At 45.3% G+C, this 19,032-nt stretch overlaps 1 protein-coding gene across 4 annotated transcripts in view; it reads right to left on the reverse strand.

The window, feature by feature from the left end:
• The window catches only part of FMNL2 (formin like 2), a 309,362-nt gene that overhangs the window by 14,227 nt on the left and 276,103 nt on the right, over nt 1–19,032 (reverse strand). For all 4 annotated transcript variants that reach the window (XM_033860177.2, XM_033860180.2, XM_033860179.2 and 1 more), the window contains exons 14-24: nt 17,523–17,835; nt 16,981–17,184; nt 11,804–11,928; nt 10,962–11,164; nt 9,302–9,536; nt 8,161–8,229; nt 7,960–8,040; nt 6,508–6,637; nt 4,012–4,175; nt 2,744–2,845; nt 114–212 (exon numbers count right to left, since the gene is read on the reverse strand). In XM_033860177.2, coding sequence (XP_033716068.1) covers nt 114–212; nt 2,744–2,845; nt 4,012–4,175; nt 6,508–6,637; nt 7,960–8,040; nt 8,161–8,229; nt 9,302–9,536; nt 10,962–11,164; nt 11,804–11,928; nt 16,981–17,184; nt 17,523–17,835 — 1,725 coding nt within the window. The remainder of the gene's footprint in view (nt 1–113; nt 213–2,743; nt 2,846–4,011; nt 4,176–6,507; nt 6,638–7,959; nt 8,041–8,160; nt 8,230–9,301; nt 9,537–10,961; nt 11,165–11,803; nt 11,929–16,980; nt 17,185–17,522; nt 17,836–19,032) is intronic.

The following is a 19,032-nucleotide window of genomic DNA, read 5'->3' on the forward strand; positions in this document are numbered from 1 at the left end:
CAAGTGTCCATCTGCCAAGTTTCCAAGGCCTAGAAGGAAGCGGAAGGCATCCTGTGCAAATCTGGCTTTCTGGCCTCTTGACGGCTCCATCTCAGGAGCCTGGCACACCTCACCTTTGGGTCCTGCTGCTCGAGCAGAGCTTCCTGCTCCAGGAGTTTCTCCATCAGCGCTTGTTCCTGCTTTTTCCTCAGCTCGTTTTCCTCTTCTGCTTGCTGGGTAAAATCAAAAGTGGCAGAAGATTATGTCAGTGGAAATGCCAGCAGTCAAGATTTTTAGAAGCCATTCTTAGAGAGTCCTTGGTTAGCCAGGAATTAGAGTTAAGGGAAGGTTTGGAAGATCTACACTATGTGCCTGATTCTAGGTTTTGCTGTCGGTCTGTATCACACCTCGTCATAACCTAGTAGTTGAGATTCACCCCCTTCCAGAGAATTCCTTTCCTGATGGTTCTCTCCCCACTCAGGCTGCTTCTCAGCCTCCATACCATATATATCGGGGTAACTCCCCTTTTGGCAGCTCTGCTCAGTGATTTTCATGTGAGATTGTTTTTCTTACAGAATCTTTCCCCTCCCTACAGCTTCTCTGAAAGGAGGGTCTCAGATTCCTCTCCTTTTGCCCATTGTTAGGGGAAAACCTCCATTCCCTTGCCTCTTGTTTCCTCAGGAGCCTCACCAAGTTGACACTCCTGGGCTTTCTTCCCACAGCTCACTCATTTCCAAGGGAGGCAGTGACAAGTGTGATGAATTAGGGACAAGGAATCCAACAGGCCGACCTCAGCTCAGTCCCGCGGGGCATCCCCTCTTTTGAAGCCAGCCTCCTTAAAGCAACTTCCAATAGTCTAGCTGTGCACTGGTAAGTCATCTAATTCAGGGCCGAAGGGTAAGCTCACAGAGACACACCCTGTCCTCCAATCCAACTTTTGTCAGTAATAAAGTTTACATTTTCATCTCTGTTGCTTTTGTCTCGTTTCATTTTGGTTCAAACTTAGGAAGGGAAATGACAGATGACATCCTAAAACCCTAACATCTGCCCATCAAGTCCCTGGGTCAGTGACAGGCTGGGCAGTTATTCACTAGGTAATATGTTAGGGCAAACAGAACATCCTGCCACGTCCCTGCCTGATAAGCGCCTCACACAGCCAGCGAACAGGACCCCGGGGAGAAATGATAACGTAGAAGGAGCACCTGATGGGCTCTGACCTGTCACACCCCACAGACCAGCTTCTCTTTTTCCTCTGCTCTATGCACGACCCCGCTGAAGGGCCAGACTTGGAGACCAAACAGGGGCACTTCCCAGCTTGTATTATACAATTTAAAAACAGCATATATTTTCTTTTGAGACCTTAGACTTACAATTTATTTATTTATTTATTTTTTGCGGTACGTGGGCCTCTCACTGTTGTGGCCTCTCCCGTTGCGGAGCACAGGCTCCGGACGCGCAGGCTCAGTGGCCATGGCTCACGGGCCCAGCCGCTCTGCGGCATGTGGGATCTTCCCAGACCAGGGCACGAACCCGTGTCCCCTGCGTCGGCAGGCAGACTCTCAACCACTGCGCCACCAGGGAAGCCCTAGACTTACAATTTTTTTTAGTGAAGAAGCATGGTCCCAGCTCATACCAAGAGCTACCTTGAGTCATCTCGGTAGCACATCAGGGGACCCCAGAGCACCACAGCCAGCAGCCCTGGTGACCAGTGCTTCTTATTGCTCATGGCCCCCAGCCTCTCGCACATGGGCTTGGTGCTGTATTTGTGTTCATCCTCGCTGCCAGGGACACTTTCTTTTTGCTTGTGATATCACTGCTACACTAAGCCATGCTGAGAGAAGGTGGCTAAATATCGTAACCTTGTGAGTTTCAAGTAAAAGGCCCAAGGATGGTTCTCCAGTGCCATCAGATGATGGTGAAGTGACCCACTGTTTCCAATCACATGTTTCTCAAAGATGTCCACAGCCCTGCCGCATCCCTCCCCGCTCCACAATCACACTCCTCCTTCCTAGACCAACATTACCCAGCTTATACATAGACAAGCCTGGAGAACACAGATCGCAATGTCTCCTAAGAGCACTGAAGTCCCCTCATGCCCTGCCCTCCTTGTCCTCCTTTCTCAAGGGACAAATTCTTCTGACACAGATCTTTCTGGGTCACACGCTTTTTCAAGACCACGGTCCCGGATTATGTCATAGAAGGCCTCCCATTTAAAGGAAGGGCCGTTATGGGTCCAGATAAAGAAACAGGGATCAACTGTCCTTCCTAGAGCCATCTTTTGGTCCACACTGGAGAAATGTTGGTCCAGAGGCCCACGGGCCTGGGCAGAGCTACGACACAAGCAGGCTCTCCCTGACCTCAGCGACAGTGCCGCTGCCATAGGCCAGGGCTCACTCCTTCTACCCTTTACCCACTCAACAACTCCACGGGAGGCCTGGGTTTCTCAGTCCTTCAACCTGCCTGCGAGGGTCAACAGTCAACGGGGCAGCAGTGGTCCTGGATCTCACTTTTCCACAGGCAGCCAAGAGCTTTTGTTTGGGGGCTGAGCCCCCAGCTGGCCAGGTAGAGACAGGGAGCATGACGGGCTGAGGGCCTCAGGAGCAGGGCCAGAGACCGCTGTCTCGTCCTCACCACCCATATCTGCTGCCCGAAGGCACAGGGGAGGTCTCTGCGGAGCCACCGAGACCCAGACACAGCTCGAGGAGGGCACCCACTCGAGAAGTAATGCCAAGGAAGGCTTGACAGAAACCAGGCTCCTGCTTACCTTATAGGCTTTCACAAACCGGACAAAGACGGGAAAGAAGACAGAGGGTGGTGTCGTCTTGGGGTTTTCTCCAAAATACTTCACCACATCATCGAAGGCATCCTGTGAAGAAGCGAATTTCTCTTGAATGTCATTTTTCCAGCATTTGAACTCGGCACTCTGGGAGAAGAGCTGCAGCATCTCCCACAGGTCTCTGGCCTCCATCCTCCCTCACCTCCCACAATTCTCTACAGCCTGTGTTTCCTCCCAACACCCAAAGGCAACCAGAAGAATGCAACACTGCTACACTGGGACCTCCTGCCACTTCTACACACACACACACACACACACACACACGAATGAGGAACTACTCCTTTCAAAAGCGTCCTAAAGCCATGGGAAGACTCCTTAAAGCCAACCAGGTTAGAAGGGACCTTAGAAGTTTGCTCAGACTCTAGATCCCAGCTCACTGCTTCAATGCTCCTTACCGTAGCCACTCACTCACTCAAGTCTCTGCTTGAACCTTCCCGGGACACAAGGAAGCCAGCCTCACAAGGGAACCATCCCACCACGTCTGCTTCCTGAGTTTCCACAACGCTCTGCCTTCCCTTCTGGTGTACAGTCCATTCTGGCTGCTTCTCAGGTGTGTAAACTTGACCCCCAGTGTGGTATAAGATTTCAAGGTCAAGGCCTCCTGGAACCCAACATACTGGGGAACACTGCTGTGCTGAGCACAGGCCTACCACACGTTGGTTGAAGTGAACACAGAACCCACAATAAAGGGAGCCTAGGAGTGGAAGGGGAGGGGGCGGGGAGGGCCTCTAGAGAAAACGGTGAAGACCTCAAATTAGAAGAGACAATGAGAGCACAGGGGCATCTCCAGGTACAAAATGCAGAAAGATCCCCATCCCCCTTAATAACAGCTACATAAGAAATCTACCCTATGGGGCTTCCCTGATGGCGCAGTGGTTGAGAGTCCACCTGCCGATGCAGGGGACATGGGTTCGTGCCCCGGTCCGGGAAGATCCCACATGACGTGGCACGGCTGGGCCCGTGAGCCATGGCCGCTGAGCCTGCGCGTCCGGAGCCTGTGCTCCGCAACGGGAGAGGCCACAACAGTGAGAAGCCTGTGTACCGCAAAAAAAATTTTAAAAAAAAACAAAGAAATCTACCCTCAGCAGACAGAGGACAATTCCCCCTCCGCCCCCAGAGCCTGGGCCAGCACCCCAGGTGGCTTTAACGGATCCAATCCCTTCTTCTTCATGGGTGTTGGGGGCACAGACACTCACCTGTGCAATCTTGGCATCATCCTGCAGCTTCTTCAGCTTTCCCTCATTGTTGAGGATGAACTCCTTCAGCAGTGTGTTGTGGTCATGCATGGTGTACTCCCTCTTGGTCAAGTCCATGCCCCTCTGCAGCTCCTTGACGTCCAGTAAAACATTCTCAAGGGAGACTGAAGTAGAGAAAGCAATGTCCCCGTGACTTCAGCAGGGAAAGTCAAAGCCACAGTGAGTCTGGCTGATGAGCCAAGTTCTCAGTGGGTTTCTAGGGTTACACAAGGCCCTTAGCTCTAGTCTCCGGCCTTCAGTGCAGACATCCTTTAATAGGAATAATTTACTAAGTGCTCACCATCAAGCACTGCATTAAATCCTTTACCTGCACTAATTCAGTTGCACCACTAGCCCATGTTGCCAACGAGGAAAAGCAACACAAAGAGGTTATGTGGGCTGCCCTAGGTGACACAGCTAGGAAGTGGCAGAGATGGAGTTTGGATAACCAGCACGGATCCCAAATCCTGTGCTTGTTCTCAACTATTCCATTTCTCTTACTGGAGATGATAACCTATTGGTTGGCCTGTAGGGTTAGAGGTTCCTTAACTGACAGGCCCAAGAGCTTATCCTCTACCTGACTCTTTGAACTCCTCTGCATTTCTGTGGCTCTCCAGCAGGGGGTAGCATTTTACCTATTGAATTTTTAGCTGTACTGTCCACAGGGACCCAAAGCAACTCTGACCAGCTTCTTTTTGCTAAACAACCCTTCCGTGCGTCAGAAGGGGTTATTAGCACAAACCTTTCCATCTGCAGTGTGGCCACCCACCCAGAGTGGATTCACTCCTGCAGCCTCCTGCAGGAGGTCTGGGCGCCACCTCTGGCTCCCCACTGCCTGACGCAGCTCTGCACATGGATGGATTACGGAACAACGTAGCATGCTTTTCCCTCACTAGACCCACACTGTTATTCATCTTTGACTCCTCAGTGCTTAGGCCTGTGCCAAGTACAAAGCAGAAACTCAGAAAGGTTCACTGGATAAAGGAAGGATTGAGTAAATAAATGAGTGAAGGGATATGGAATCCATGTCAGCACACCTGGGCCCCAGAGTGAGAATACAGAAAACAAGTCAGCCAGAGAGCACCTCAATCTCCCCATTTTCCTCCACTGACTTTTCTGAAATGACACTTTAGGGGAATCTCATTCGGGCCAAACAAAATGTGCTATAGGAAAATTTTTTTTAACTTTTTTTCTTAATTAGAATGGTGATGCTAAAGAACCCCTCATTTAGACAAAGGGAAACTTGAAAGGAGGAAAACCACTCTACCAGAAGAGAAATCCTGGTAACTGCCTAAGTAAGCCCCAAGCCCTCAGTAGGTCTGGCACGGCCTGCGCTGCACAGTCCTCTGTAGTCAAAATATCATTTCCTCCTGCCTCTCAGCCTCCTCTAGGGCTTCAGCAGCGTCTATCCCAGTAACAGGGCACCATCTCATTCATTAATTCACTCATTCATTTGTTCCCAACCATCAATTTGCCAGGAGCTAAGGAAATTATAAAGATAAATGAAATGATTATACCCATACATGAACAGGTTGCAGTGGACATGCAAAATGTTGTGATAAAATTTATTATATCTTGTATGAGAGGCTTGTATGGAATGCTCTTGAGTAAGAACACAGAAGCAGCAGCCATTTACTCTGAGGAAGGCAGAGAAAGTCTTGCCCTCAGAGATTCAATTCGCTAAGTCTGGGGTAGGTCTCAGGAATACAAATTTACAATAAACACTGGCTGCTTAAGATCATCATTTGAGAATCACAGCCTGTATCCAACTCCGAGGTCAATCTGCATCTTGTTCCTTTTTCTAGGCTAATGTTCTTTTGAGAGGATGTGGTACACTGGACAACATACCATATGAGAAGACTATCTGAGTTCAAGTTCTGTTTCTATCGTTTTCTACCCATGTGACCTTGGGCAAGGCATTTAATCTATAAAAATGTCAGTTTTTTTCATCTGTAACAGTACAGCCCAACTATCTCAGAGCAGCCGATGATTTAAATGAGAAAATGCATGACTGTCATAGCAAAGTAACAACCAAGAAGTACTGATAATTTAACTTGTGCTCAGGCTAAACACAAAATATTTAGAACGGCCACACCTGAGCAAATGGGACAGCACAAAATCTAATTCAAGTGTTTGTTGAGGGGGGTGAGTCTCAGAGTCTCTCCTTTCAAATGACAGCAACAGAATAAAAAGGGCAACAGATGGAAGAGGGAAGGCACATGAAGCCCAAAGACCTGGATCTTTATAAAGAGAACACTGTCCTCTTCACGTCCATGTTTGTTATTGCTCCCAGGTGCGGGCAACACCAGAGGCGATGTGTTTCAGCTCAGAGCCTCTGACGTTTTAGCCTCCCCTTTGTAGAGGGGTTCTGAAGAGTGTTGTTTAAGCAGGGAAGGGTTCCCCCATGATTCAAGGCATTCATACCCAAGAGTAACATTAAGAGCTGAAATCAAGTACCTGAGGCAGCTTTCTCCACGTAATGAAGCTCATTATAAAATAGGGACACTTGGTGATATTTTTCTTTCACGACATTGGATATATAGTGCAACAGTGTTTGCTTTCGGTCCGTTGACTTTGTATCTAAGAGCTGAAAACCAAAGGGGATGAGGGTTAGAGTAACAGATGATGGGAGAGTTACCTGCCAGATGATGCTCCCCCGCTCAGGATAAATACCTGAGCACAGGTGCCCCAGAGCGGAGAGAAAACATTCCCACAGGAGAGTCAGCTCTGTTCTCGGGTGAACCAGCCCATGGATTATTAAGTGACAAGAGGACTTCCTGACCAGGGGACACGCTCAACTTTAGGGACGACTCTAAGCATGAGAGCTGTTCACGCGTCTCTCCTCACGTGAACTCCCCGCCCCCACCTGCTCCACCACCTCCCTGACTTACAAGCAGGAAGACTCCAGTTTCAGTGCTCTCCCAAGTGAAGGCCAGAGTAGGAAGTGAGGCTGGAGCCGGGAGTCTGCATAGGTGTGCACAGGTACACCTATGCCATAGTCCTCACATCTGCTCATCCCCACTTACTCCCCAACTCAAAGCAGATGTGCGTAACGTACGTACCATGGCCTTCTGGGGCCCAGAACTGTGACTAACTAGACAGTCCCTATCAAATAACCATGTACCCCCACACCGGGGGCTGGGGACTCCAACCACTGCCCAACCTGCTCCCGTGGAAGCCACGTCTGCCAGTGCAGCCCGGGGGACAGGGCTCCATAGAGCATTCTCTCTAGTCCTGTTCCTAAGTCAGGTGACTCTGAAAAGCAGAGCACCCTTCTTCATCCAGGAAAAAAAAAAAAAATTTTTTTTAGAAAACACAGAAAAGTATAAAGAAGCAGCTCAAGAAACCTTCCTAATTCCATTCAACCTCTCTGTTAATATCTTAATCTACTTCCATTCGGGTTTTTTTCCTCCATATTTTACCTAGTTAAAAATCAAACTGTACAGACAATTTATACCCTGCTTTCTTTCTTAAACACAAAATTACCTATTCCTTTGAAAACTCTTCACAAATATTCTGACAGTTGAAGAACAGTTCACTGTATTAACTATCATTACAGCATATGTAATCATTTCCCCAAATGTTGAATCTTTACACTGTTGCTAATTATTTGCAATTATAAATAAAATATAGCACCCATAATTCAGACTCCTGAGGAAAGATTCCTAGAAATGGAAATATTGGGTCAAAAGGTATGAGTATTTTTAAGGTTCGAAGTGCTTGCTGCCATATGGCGTTCCAGAAAATTTGTACCCACTGCTCCGCCCACTAGCAGAGAATCTTCATCAAAACATCCCACCCCACTTCCAAGAGCAGACTCTCTCTGCTCCAGGGCTTAATCTTTGCCAGCTGTTTTGTCTCTCATATAGCTCTTGTACTTCTTTTAAACTCTGAAGTTTAAAAACTCACCAGATCTAAACTCTGAAGTTTAAATCCATAAACTGCTCCTCGTTTACTGCTATTCATATAGTTGCCAAGGGCCAAGATGATCTGCAAAGAAAGAGAGAAAAGAGAAGTCCATCGGTACAGCATCCCAGGCATTCCCAGGCTGAGGAATGCAGCTGACAAGTCAGCTCTTCCATACACGTATAAGAGGAAAACTTCACTTGCCTCCAGAATTTTCTTGAGTTTTTGGGACGACTTTATAGAGACAGATGCTGCTATAATTGAGTGCAGTTGCTAGATTCCAGTCAAAGGAAAGAGGAGGGGGGGAAAAAAGACATGTTAAAAATGGGAAACTCCGATTGAAAACTAAAACTTTAATACAGAAGAAAACAGACCTGCATTTAGAACTTAAAGCCTTAATGCTGAGATTCTATTTTTTCCTAAACATAACAATTTTAAGTTGTCCTGCTAGGTCTTAGGTAACTAGAGCATTACGTGTAAGCTCTTCTCTAAATAGGAAGTATTATCAGAACTAGCTTATCATAAAATCTGTAAGCAATGAGACTTAAGTTAGGAGTCAACAGCGTCTTCCAGGAGAACTCAATAGCCTGCCCACCGTCTCTAATCATGTAATACAATTCATATTTTTAAATCAATGGAGCTAGCCAAGAACAAAAACAAAACAAAACAGCAAAGAAATATAATCACCGTGCAGAAGTTCTCAGAACATATTTTGGACACACATGCTACTATAATCAGTAATTAACAAACATTTATTTAGAAATAGAACTGGGAAAGAACTATTTATGATATTCATAAGTCTCTACCAGATTAACACAAAGGAACAAGCGATGGTTAGCTATTATTTCTACGTCACCACAGTGTACTGTAACAAACTTCCAAGGAAGAAGACCCCCATGGCAAATTTAACGCTTCCAATGAAAGTCAATAAGCCTGTTCACTAAAGATATGAGATGGTTTGTAGAAATGAAGTTAAATTTTCAGTCTTGGTAACCCAGCCAGAGGACTGGTACCCTGAGGAGGGGACCAAATTTGAGAAAATTATTCTCCTTGTCCTCTGTATTGAGGTGTCCTTTAAAATCCAAAGGATATCTGTAGACACAGGAAATGCCATTCTCTAGGGAGAAGAGCAATATGGAATGGGGAAATTCACCGTTTTCAATTTTACTTGGCATACACAATGAGAAAAAGAGGGTAAAAATAAAAATGCCATGTCGAAAGTTCTGGAAAGAAGTCTTAGAGCCCATGACATTAAGTGCAATTCTGTGAGAAAGTTAAAAGAAAACAAAACAAAACAAATGCTATCTGTTTGGACCCCTTCCCTTGCCAGAGTTGGTCCACTCACAGGAGTCAGCATCTGAATACTTTCGGCAAAGTTCCCAATGAAGGCCATGATGGTCATCTTCTGCATGAGCCTCTCAATTTTACTGAACTGCATCATGAACCGGTCTTCATCTGACAAGTTTTCCAGGGGCTTCCTTTCCCGCTCATAGAGCCGCAGCACTTTCACCTCATTCTCAGTTGGCAAGAACCTCATCAAACACTCTACAAAGTCTACAGGCAATGTCTTCAAGTCAAATCTGAAGACAGAGGTGGACATGTCAGTATTAAAGAGAAAACCTCCTCTCCTCTCAGCCACACCTCCACCTGGTCCAGATCATGAACCACCATGTCGATGAGTTGATGCCCACGGCTGGACGATGCCTACAGATGTGAACATGCCCCTTGGTGCTAGCTCCTGACCGTGCATCAAGCACGTTCACTGGTCCTTCCTGGAAACCTGGACCTTATCACAACTGCCACGCTCAGTTTTTAGGCTATTAGTATAGCTCTAAGCCTCTAGACATCAATAGTAAATGACAGCAGGTAGAAGCAGAAGGAAAGCTGAAGTATCTGGTCGTTAAGTGGTTCAAGGACATGTTTTTTTTGGCCTGTGAAGTACTGCTAATTAAGGAGATGTAATATTATACACACAATTACAGAATATCTGATGAACTCTGTAAAAGATTTCAATTAAACCAGTAAGTCTGGGATATTTTTTCTCCTTTAGAAAAAAATGCATCCAAATGCCTGTACTATATGATGTTTTGGCTTAAATGCATACATCCCTTGAGGGAATACTCGGTCTTTGTGGACCTATACTCCATCTGAACTAAAGAAGTATTTGCTACAGTCTCTATTCTATTCTCTGGGCAATCTTTGTTCAGCAATAGAATTACACTTAATCATCATGACAAACAAGATATGTGAAGATTAAAAACCAGAATTCATACCAGGTTGCAACACTAGAAATCAGAACAGATGATAGGGTGCACTAAACTACTAGCTTATGATCCCGGCTGAGGACATGAAACTGGAACAAATGATTTCTCAGTGTCTTTTACTCCCCTAAGAATCTCTGATCAAAATTTATGAAATACCAATTAATGATGAATTAGTTCCTAAAACATCTAATAACATCCTTATCATATATGAAAGTCACCATGACTCAAAGAGTAGAAAGATTCTTCTAATAGAAGAGTAAATAAAATCAATGCCTTCTCTGCAGTTCAAGGATTAAAAAAAGAACTAAACTTGCTTTAAGATGCCCTGAAAGGGCTAAGGAGCAACAGGAATCACATTCCTGTTATGAGTTAAGACAAGCCTCTGTCTCCTATTTGCATCTGGCATTGGGTTGAATCATTCCACAAATGCCATCAAATTTGTACTCAGTGAATCTGGATAAAATTCAGATACTCCACAGAAAACTGATATTTTCTCCCTTTTCTCAGCATCTGCAATACTTCTCTCAACTTTCCTTTTATGTAAGCATTGCTGCAGGCATATGTAAGAGAACAGACCAAGATAATAAACGATGTCACGATCCAGTTGTTATTCTTCTAAAACAATTAATTACTCATTCTAATATAGCACCCCCGAAGGTCATTTCTGGTCCACCTCTTCAGCGTTACCATTTTCATTCTAAATTTACTAGGATATAATCTTTCAGAATGCCCTGAACTTACACATGAATAGCTTTACATATTTCATCCGCGGTCTTTCCAGCTTTCCTTAAAGTTATGGCAAGATTTTTAGCCCTATTTGCTTCTAGTAATGTCACTTTGTTTGACCCCTTCTGCGTTATCTTCTGTTTGCTTGAAGAAAGATCAATGGCAGGACCTTGGGCTTTTGTCTTAAATATTTCTTCAAATTCATCTACATTTAAGTCCTGGGTTGGAGAGGAATGAAATAGGCAAATTAGATTATCCTTAAAAATGAAGTCAGGAAGCCACCATTTAGACAGTTTCTTAAGCATCAAAGAAGTTACTTTTTCTACTAAGTACTGATACTTGTCTTGGGCCATGGCTTGCTCTATTTCTCTATTTGTGTTAGTGTTCTGTGACTTATGCCACATATACAGACAAAAATGTCTAAAGTGGACAACTGTTTCCAACCAGTTAACTCAATTGCCTTTCAATTACTGCCTTGTAGGGATGGCCAGCACAGACTAAAACTATCCACCAAACCAGCTAGTAGGCGTGATTACTCAGTCCTTTTTCACTTATAGTTCAATAAAGGGTTTTTATGCCCCTTTATAAATTAAGGGCAGAGATTGTGTCAGATGTACATTTTGTGACATACAGTGAAAGATGTTCAAAACTATTCCATTTTAATGTATAATACGTTTTTAAACGTAGTTTTAGAAGCACCTTACAAAATAGCATCCAATTTTATTCTCTTTTTCTTCTTTACATCAACACACTTAAAACACTAGCTTTTATTGCAGAAACTTTCAGGTTAACACAGCACCCATTCTGGCTTTGCTGCACAGAGAGGGCCCCTTGTTTCTAACCCATGAGAAAGATACCTCCAGAATTCGCTCATCATCAATTTCGTTGAAGACTGTGCCATTGATCTGATTTGGCTTCAGGGCAACCCAGTTAAAAACTGGCATTCTGAATTTCGTCTTGATTGGCTTCTTAATTTTCACAGCTACAGAGGTCAGAGAGAATGAAATTAAGATTCCACCAAAACCCTCGAGAACAATCCGACAACAGTCCTTGCAGATGACACTCTAACACTGGAGGAAGGCTAGCAAGAGGTGGCCAGGTGTTTTAAAATATGGAAAACATCAGGCAACACTGTGGCCAGGGCAACTTGAGGTCATCATTTGATACAACAGTGTGTTACAGTTGCCTAAGAGCTGGGGTTTTGCTTTTATTTTATTTTTTTAATGCAGGCAACTGGGTGGTTGAAATACGGTCACAGTGTCAGGACAATGCTTAGGACAAATAAAGAGTTGGGGAATAAAAATTATTCTTTATATTATTAGATAGCAGAGAGGGCAAATACTCTGTGTCACTTAGTTTGACACTGGTGAATGTGAAGTCGCATTCTTACATCCTAAATTTCTGGCTCTCTAACACACATTTCCAAAACAAATCTTCAAAGATGATCAGAGACTGCAGACAGTGTCTGCTTAAACCACCAGGAATGAAATGTCAAGAAGGCTGACTTCCAGCCAGAGCAATACACTCCTGTGTATGATTTCAATAATGGGGATGATATTGGCTGTTGAGAGTTATTCCAAACAGACTAAGGGCCACAAATGGCCCAAAATAGAATGTTTAAGAAGACAAAAGGGGTACTTAGAAATCTGGGTTTGTATTGCTTTCTGGAGAAGGGCCACAGTCCCCTCCCCCTCTCTTTTAAGTGCAACCTCTCCCCAGGAATCAGCTACTACTGCAACTAGAAGGTAAGAATGCACCCATTAAAAATACTGAAAACCTCTTGATAGAGAGGAAGGGTCCCACCTTTGAGGGGATGGGGGTGGGGGGGAGTGCCACCTCCTCTTACTTTGGGGAAATGAGCTGAAAAAGGCAATCCACTAAAAATTCCATTAATTAACTACACACCATAAAGAAGTCTTCCCAAACCAATTCGCTATAAATATTCACCGTCTTAAGTCTGTCTCAGGGATGCCCACCACACTATTTGGGAAGGGAGGGAGAAGGTACTCAATGCAGAACAAAAGAAATGGAACACACAACTGGGCTTTTACCTGGCTGCCTGCCTTACTGAAAAAACGGAGACAGACAGTGCCTCTCGTTCCTCCAGAGTTACAAAGGCCACGTAAACAGCGGGAATGTCATCTGACAAATCCAAACAGAAGCATGCAGGAACACAGAAACACAGCTTTTGCCAAAACAGGCTTTCCACCACCAAATGTGACACTTCACTCTCTACTACCCAATAGTGTCCATTTCTGTCCTTGCTACCCAGGAAAGCCCATGTCCTCCAGGGGACAAAGGACCAGACCTTCCTCTAGTCTGGCACTTCTGCAGAGTTGAGGGAGAAGAGGTGGACGGGAGCGGGGGTGACAGGTCAGCGCCATCTGGTTCCATCATCCCTCCACAGACAACGCAGGCCTCAGGACACTCCCTACAAGCAACTCCCTGTGCAGCCACCCTACTTTTAACTCTTTAAGCAAGATTACGTATAAGCCTGAGATCAGAGCACAGGCCAAAAAGTTCTCTTCTGAAAGGCTGCCCTGACTCTGACTGGGGAGTTGGGGGGCTGGGTTAGCAGAGGCGGGGTCTATAGGTGACCACGATACGCACCATGTTCCCAGTGTTCAAGCTACAGGAAGTGGCTCTGCGTGGGTGGGTGGGTGTTCTGTGGAGAGAACCGATCACCAGAGGAAGGGGACTAGGAAAGCAGCACCCAGCAGCTTTCCCTTGTTCTGGGGAGGAGCCTTCCTCTCTCCCTCAGGATAAATCTAAAATCCTAGGGACTTCCCTGGCGGTGGTCCAGTGGTTAAGACTCTGCGCTCCCAATACAGGGGGCACGGGTTCGATTCCTGGTTGGAGAACTAAGATCCCACATGCCACGGCGCATGGCCAAAACCAAACAAACAAACAAATAAAAGTTTAAAAACCCCTAAAATCCTTCTAGCGTTGAGGCCTTAGATCCAACTTTTAGAACTAAACTAAAAAACATTCCTTTCCCCAGGGAGAAAGGAACAGGGCACCTGAAACCCAGGATGCCTGCTTAAAGGGCCATAACCTCTTCTATAGGTTCAACTAAAACATGTGGGCAACCCTGGAATCACAGCAGCCAGCCAGCACCACACCTCCCCGCAGACACAGAGCAGATGCAATGGCTCAATGGGAGATGGGGTGGAGATGTCAAGGCACAGCGTGACCCACAGGAACACAGGGCAGACACTCAACACACTCAGGGAGGAGCAACCTACAGAAAAGCTTGATTGGCCCGTCTTTTGTGGAAGCAGAAAGAACAAAGAAAATACAAAAGAAAAATTAGATACGGTTAGCGTTCGGCGGCTCAGCAGTCCACACACTCTTAGCAGAGAATTCCATGCTTCTGGGACACATCTCACAAGGCAGCACAGAGCCAAAAATTCATTTCCATTCAGACCTGCCTTAAAGACGCCCTTATTATTTTATTTTTAAAAATAACTCTTTTTTTAGAAAAGGGGGAAAAATGATTTCGTTATAGTGCTGCCAAAGAGCCATACTGACCTGTGCTAGGTATTCCGTAAGACATAAACAAGGTTAATGAAAAGATAATCAGCTGAAGTCCCAATTCTCACTGTGAAGTTCCAAAGCATATTCTTCCGAAGAGGAACAGCAAAGGTTACAGACTACCCAGGGGTCTGTCAGTAATGACCTGACCAGGGAATGGGAACCAGGTTGGTCTAACAGATTTGAGGAGGTATGCCTTACACTTCAAATGCACATGTCACACTACTAATATATTCTGTATAAAATGCAAAGAAAAGTCCACAAGATAAACTCAGGGGACCTCCTCCTGGTCCCCTGACTTGGTCACCAAGAAGACACTTGCTCATTGCCTGCTGAAGAGATAAGACATCCATCTGCCTGTGGATCTAGGGGTCTAGTGATGTCACAGGTTTTTGGCTTCCTGGGGGGCCCTTGGCATATTATCTCAGCTGTCTCTTGGCTCTATGGGGACATCCTGATGCTGTCTGCCCTCTTGGTTCCAGAGAGAGAGTGTTACTGAATACACTGGCAAAACATCTCACAAAATGGGTTACAACACTAAGTGTTAACGGCCGAATTAAGGATGGGTAATGAAAAGAGATTAAAGGCCTTGTAGAAACTACCTGATCTCAAGCTATCAAAGACTCGTAAGGATTTTATAATCCTTATATCTTGTAAAACGCAACATCTTGTAATTGTTTAATGGACGCTTATGGCACTGAAGAGGAGTTTCTTCAGTCCACATACAGTCCTTCAAATTGCATAAGACACAAAGGGGACAACTTCCAAATGTAGGAATCCTGAAGGGAGCAGTGAGGGATCAGCTGAACACAGAGCTTCACACTGTAAAACTGAGGCAATCACTGGAGCCAACAAATTATAAAGATTAAGTAGGAGGAAGAACCCAGGCAAAAAATTTAATGAGAGAGGCCAAGACTCGTTCAGAAGGGAGTCCTGGACGTGCACATCTGAGACTCTTGGCTCTTCTCTCTGCCAAGGCAGTTCTGAGGTCCAAGTTGGAGCCCAGGTGAAGGGAAGTAGAGGCCGTATCGCACATTAGGTTTTGTCAGACAGAAAGGAAGCAGGACCAAAGGAGAGACACGCTCATGGTGAGCGCTCCTGGGAGGCTACAGGGAAAGCCTCATCAGTGGGCCCAGATGCACATGACAATGACACTATCACTGAAAACAGCCTGTTGATGTAACAGATTCCTGGGGCTCCTTAAGAGGTTTTCTGTTTGTTTACGTTTCAAAATCCAACAGTTTCATGATGACGCTCCTTTAACTTTTGTCCTTCAGAAGCAATAAAAGTTCTAGAAGAAAGCGGTAGACGAGGGAGACCTTGAAAGGTCCAAGTCAGTCATTGGTTTACTGCCAACACGACTTTGAACAGGCATCTTGTTTGACAGTTTTATAGGAGCTGGGGTGGAAGTAAACACCACAGATCTGATGTGGAACATGTTTGTTACAGGTGCTTTATTGGTGTCGAAAAGGGCTTCAGTCACCAGGATAAATTAGTCCTAACGACTGGCTGGTAAAGCTGTTGATGGGATGGACATGCTAAGAGATGGAGGCTGGGAGATCATTTACAGCTGAGACCATCATTTACACTCGGGGCAAAAGGCTCTGAAAACCACTGCAGCCTTGGAAATGAGACCATTATTGTGCTAGTTCATCAGAAATAAGAGACCTCACGAAGGCGCTAAAATGGTTGAGGAAGCAGAATTATCTGACGTCACAGGAACGGCTTGGCAAAGCTCAGAGCAATTCCAAACGCCAGGGGAACACTCCGTGACTGGGAAAATGACTTGCGGTACTTTAGAAAAGAGTAAAAATTTATTTTTGTGAGTCAAAAATAAGAACTTATATTTCAAGACATTAGAGCAACTCTCCCCCTCTCACCCACACCCGCCCCGTTTCATCTCTGGTGAGGGAGGGATGCCGCATTCTATCCTGGGCAGTGGAGCATTTCAAGGCAAGAAGGTACTGCTGGTGGTAACGCTTCCCTTTGAAGCTTAATTCCACTGTAGTGAATTGTGATGCCCTCAAATGCTCGGAAGAAATGCCTGGAAGCCTACATCAAGCAATTAACACAGAGAGGCATTTTCCCCTTTTATAGATGCCATCGAAAATAGCCTCAAAGAAAAGAGCCATAAGCACTGAAAGCACGCTGTGTCAGAGCTTGGACTGTCATGTTTTCTGAACTCATGAAAATGCACTGATCCCTAAGAAGGTAACCTGTCTCTCTTCCCTTCTCTAGGTGGGGAGAGAAAAGGTAGGAAAACGGTGTGAGATCAGAACTTCCTGTCAGGGAAAGAATGACAAAGGCTACTGAAAGAAAAATGCCTCCTGTGCACAATTTCCCCTTTACTGGCTGCATTAGCAGGAATGTTCTTATATTAAGAGGAGACACATGTGATGTTGCAAGAGACCTGGATTTTGAAAGAATGGCCTGGACCCTCTGGAGGTCAGACAATTGAGTATTTGTATTAAATATCTGGGTCTTAAATCTGCACTCTTACCTGCTAATCCTGAGTTGAAAACCACTGTGGGTGAAGACGTCCCGGGCAGCGGGGGTGCAGAGGGAGGAGGGGGGGGCAAAGGGGGAGCCGGCACAGTCTCAGCTGCAGGACCCGGGAGAGGAGGCGGGGGCGGAGGGGGAGGCGGGGGAGGGGGAGGGGGAGGTGGGGGAGGGGGCATAGGCGGCGTGGCTGGACCATTTCGCGCTAGCAAAAGAAAAGAAACAAATCGACTTTGAAAACAGGGGAACGGTTTTTCCTGCAATATGCCATGTGTACATAAAGGACCTGAAAACAAACACTGAGGAGGACAAAGGGTTTTTTCCCCAAAGACTACAAAAATGTCCTCGGTAACAAATGGGGAACATTCTGTGCCATGTGTGAAATGAAGACGTATACCCTTCATCTCAAAAGGTAAAAGTTCTTAGAATCAATCAATAAAAGAAATGCCAACAGAAACAGACAAAGGACATAGATGAACCGTAGGTAAAAGAAGTACAGATATCCCAATGCTCTACCTCAGCTCTCTCGCCAAGGCTTCCTACCTGCTTCAGGTGTGTCTGACAACAGAGGCAGTGGTGGGGGAGGAGGGGGCAAGGGTCCCGAGGCGGCAGCCCCCGTCACTGGCCCCACAAAGTCACCCACCGCCACTTCGGACCCCGTGGGCAACGTGCCAGAAGCCACGACCGGCAGGATGGCGATGTCCCCATCCCCTTTCTTCTGAATTTTAATGGTCCCTTGTTTCTCCAGCTCATGAATCTTTTTTTCTAGGGTAGACTGTCTTTGAATGGCTTCTTCTTTCTCTTTGACCATTTTCCTTAATGTGTGAACCTGGGTATTTGCATCTTTGTAGATTTCCTGCAAAAAAAACCCATGGTCAAGAGTTGGTCTTCACATGACATTCGTGCCTATTACCGTTAGATTGGCAAATTGAGGATAAAGAAAATAAAAAAAAAAAAAAAGGAAAAAAGAAAAAGGATACTTATTTTATATATACACACACACACACACACACACACACACACACACACACACACACACACACACACACACACACACACATAGGAATTCTATGGAACTCAGCCAGAACTTATAAAGTCCCATTCGTTATCAATTGTTCACTGGTAATGCATGCAATACATTCTAGCAGTTGTTACTGTTGAGGTAATTCTTTCCATTAATAAATACAGCTAAGTCAGTTTTCCCCACAGGTGAGGAGGAACAGGGCAGAGATGACCCAAAAATAATTTTATAGCTGACTGTGGAATATCCTGAGGGTATTCTGGTGGTGCAGCATGTTTTCTTTTCACTTTTGTTAAAATTCATTTGTTACTCCTAGATACATATCAGCTAACAGTAGACAAAAGGTCCCTAAATCAGACTTGGACCGAAGTCAGACTGGGATTAAAAATCTGCAAATCATGGAATAATCCACTTATGAGTAACCAGCGGCTGACTGTTTTGAATGGATTTCTCTGGCCTTCACAATGCCCCCTTGACCAAGCTCGGGACAGCAACTGTTGTAACGTTTTCCAAAACAGGCCAATGTTTCCCTCCACTAATTCCTTATTTCTGTCTAGGTTCTTCACAGAAAACAAAGAAGTTACAATTTTCAATTCAAAGGCTGTCCTGGCTCCTTTTATAAGGGGTCCACAGAGGTTCCAGTGGAAGGAGTTTATGGAACCCACTTGCTGGGCCTTACACACGTGATCTCTCACCACAAACCTCCAGCAGGTAGGGAAACATTCTTCACACCCTGTCTATTATTAACAATCTGAGAGTCTGAACTTGAATTGAGTCCATATGCTACAACTCTGTCTCGATGCAGTGCCAGAAAATAAATTTCCTAGAGTTAACTGTAGGACCTGTCAGAATATCAAGCAACACACACAGACATGATAACTATCACATAAAATGTGCCACGTCATTAACGGCCGTGTAAAGGCAAGCCATTTGCCTAAAAGCCCTCCAGGCATTTTGGTGTTTTTATGTTCAAGCACATGGATGGCGCTCCATAAATACCTGACCTGTAAGGTAAAACTAAAGCCAAACCAA

Source organism: Tursiops truncatus, chromosome 7 (genome assembly GCF_011762595.2).
Source record: "Tursiops truncatus isolate mTurTru1 chromosome 7, mTurTru1.mat.Y, whole genome shotgun sequence".
In the NCBI taxonomy this organism is placed as follows: Eukaryota; Metazoa; Chordata; class Mammalia; order Artiodactyla; family Delphinidae; genus Tursiops; species Tursiops truncatus.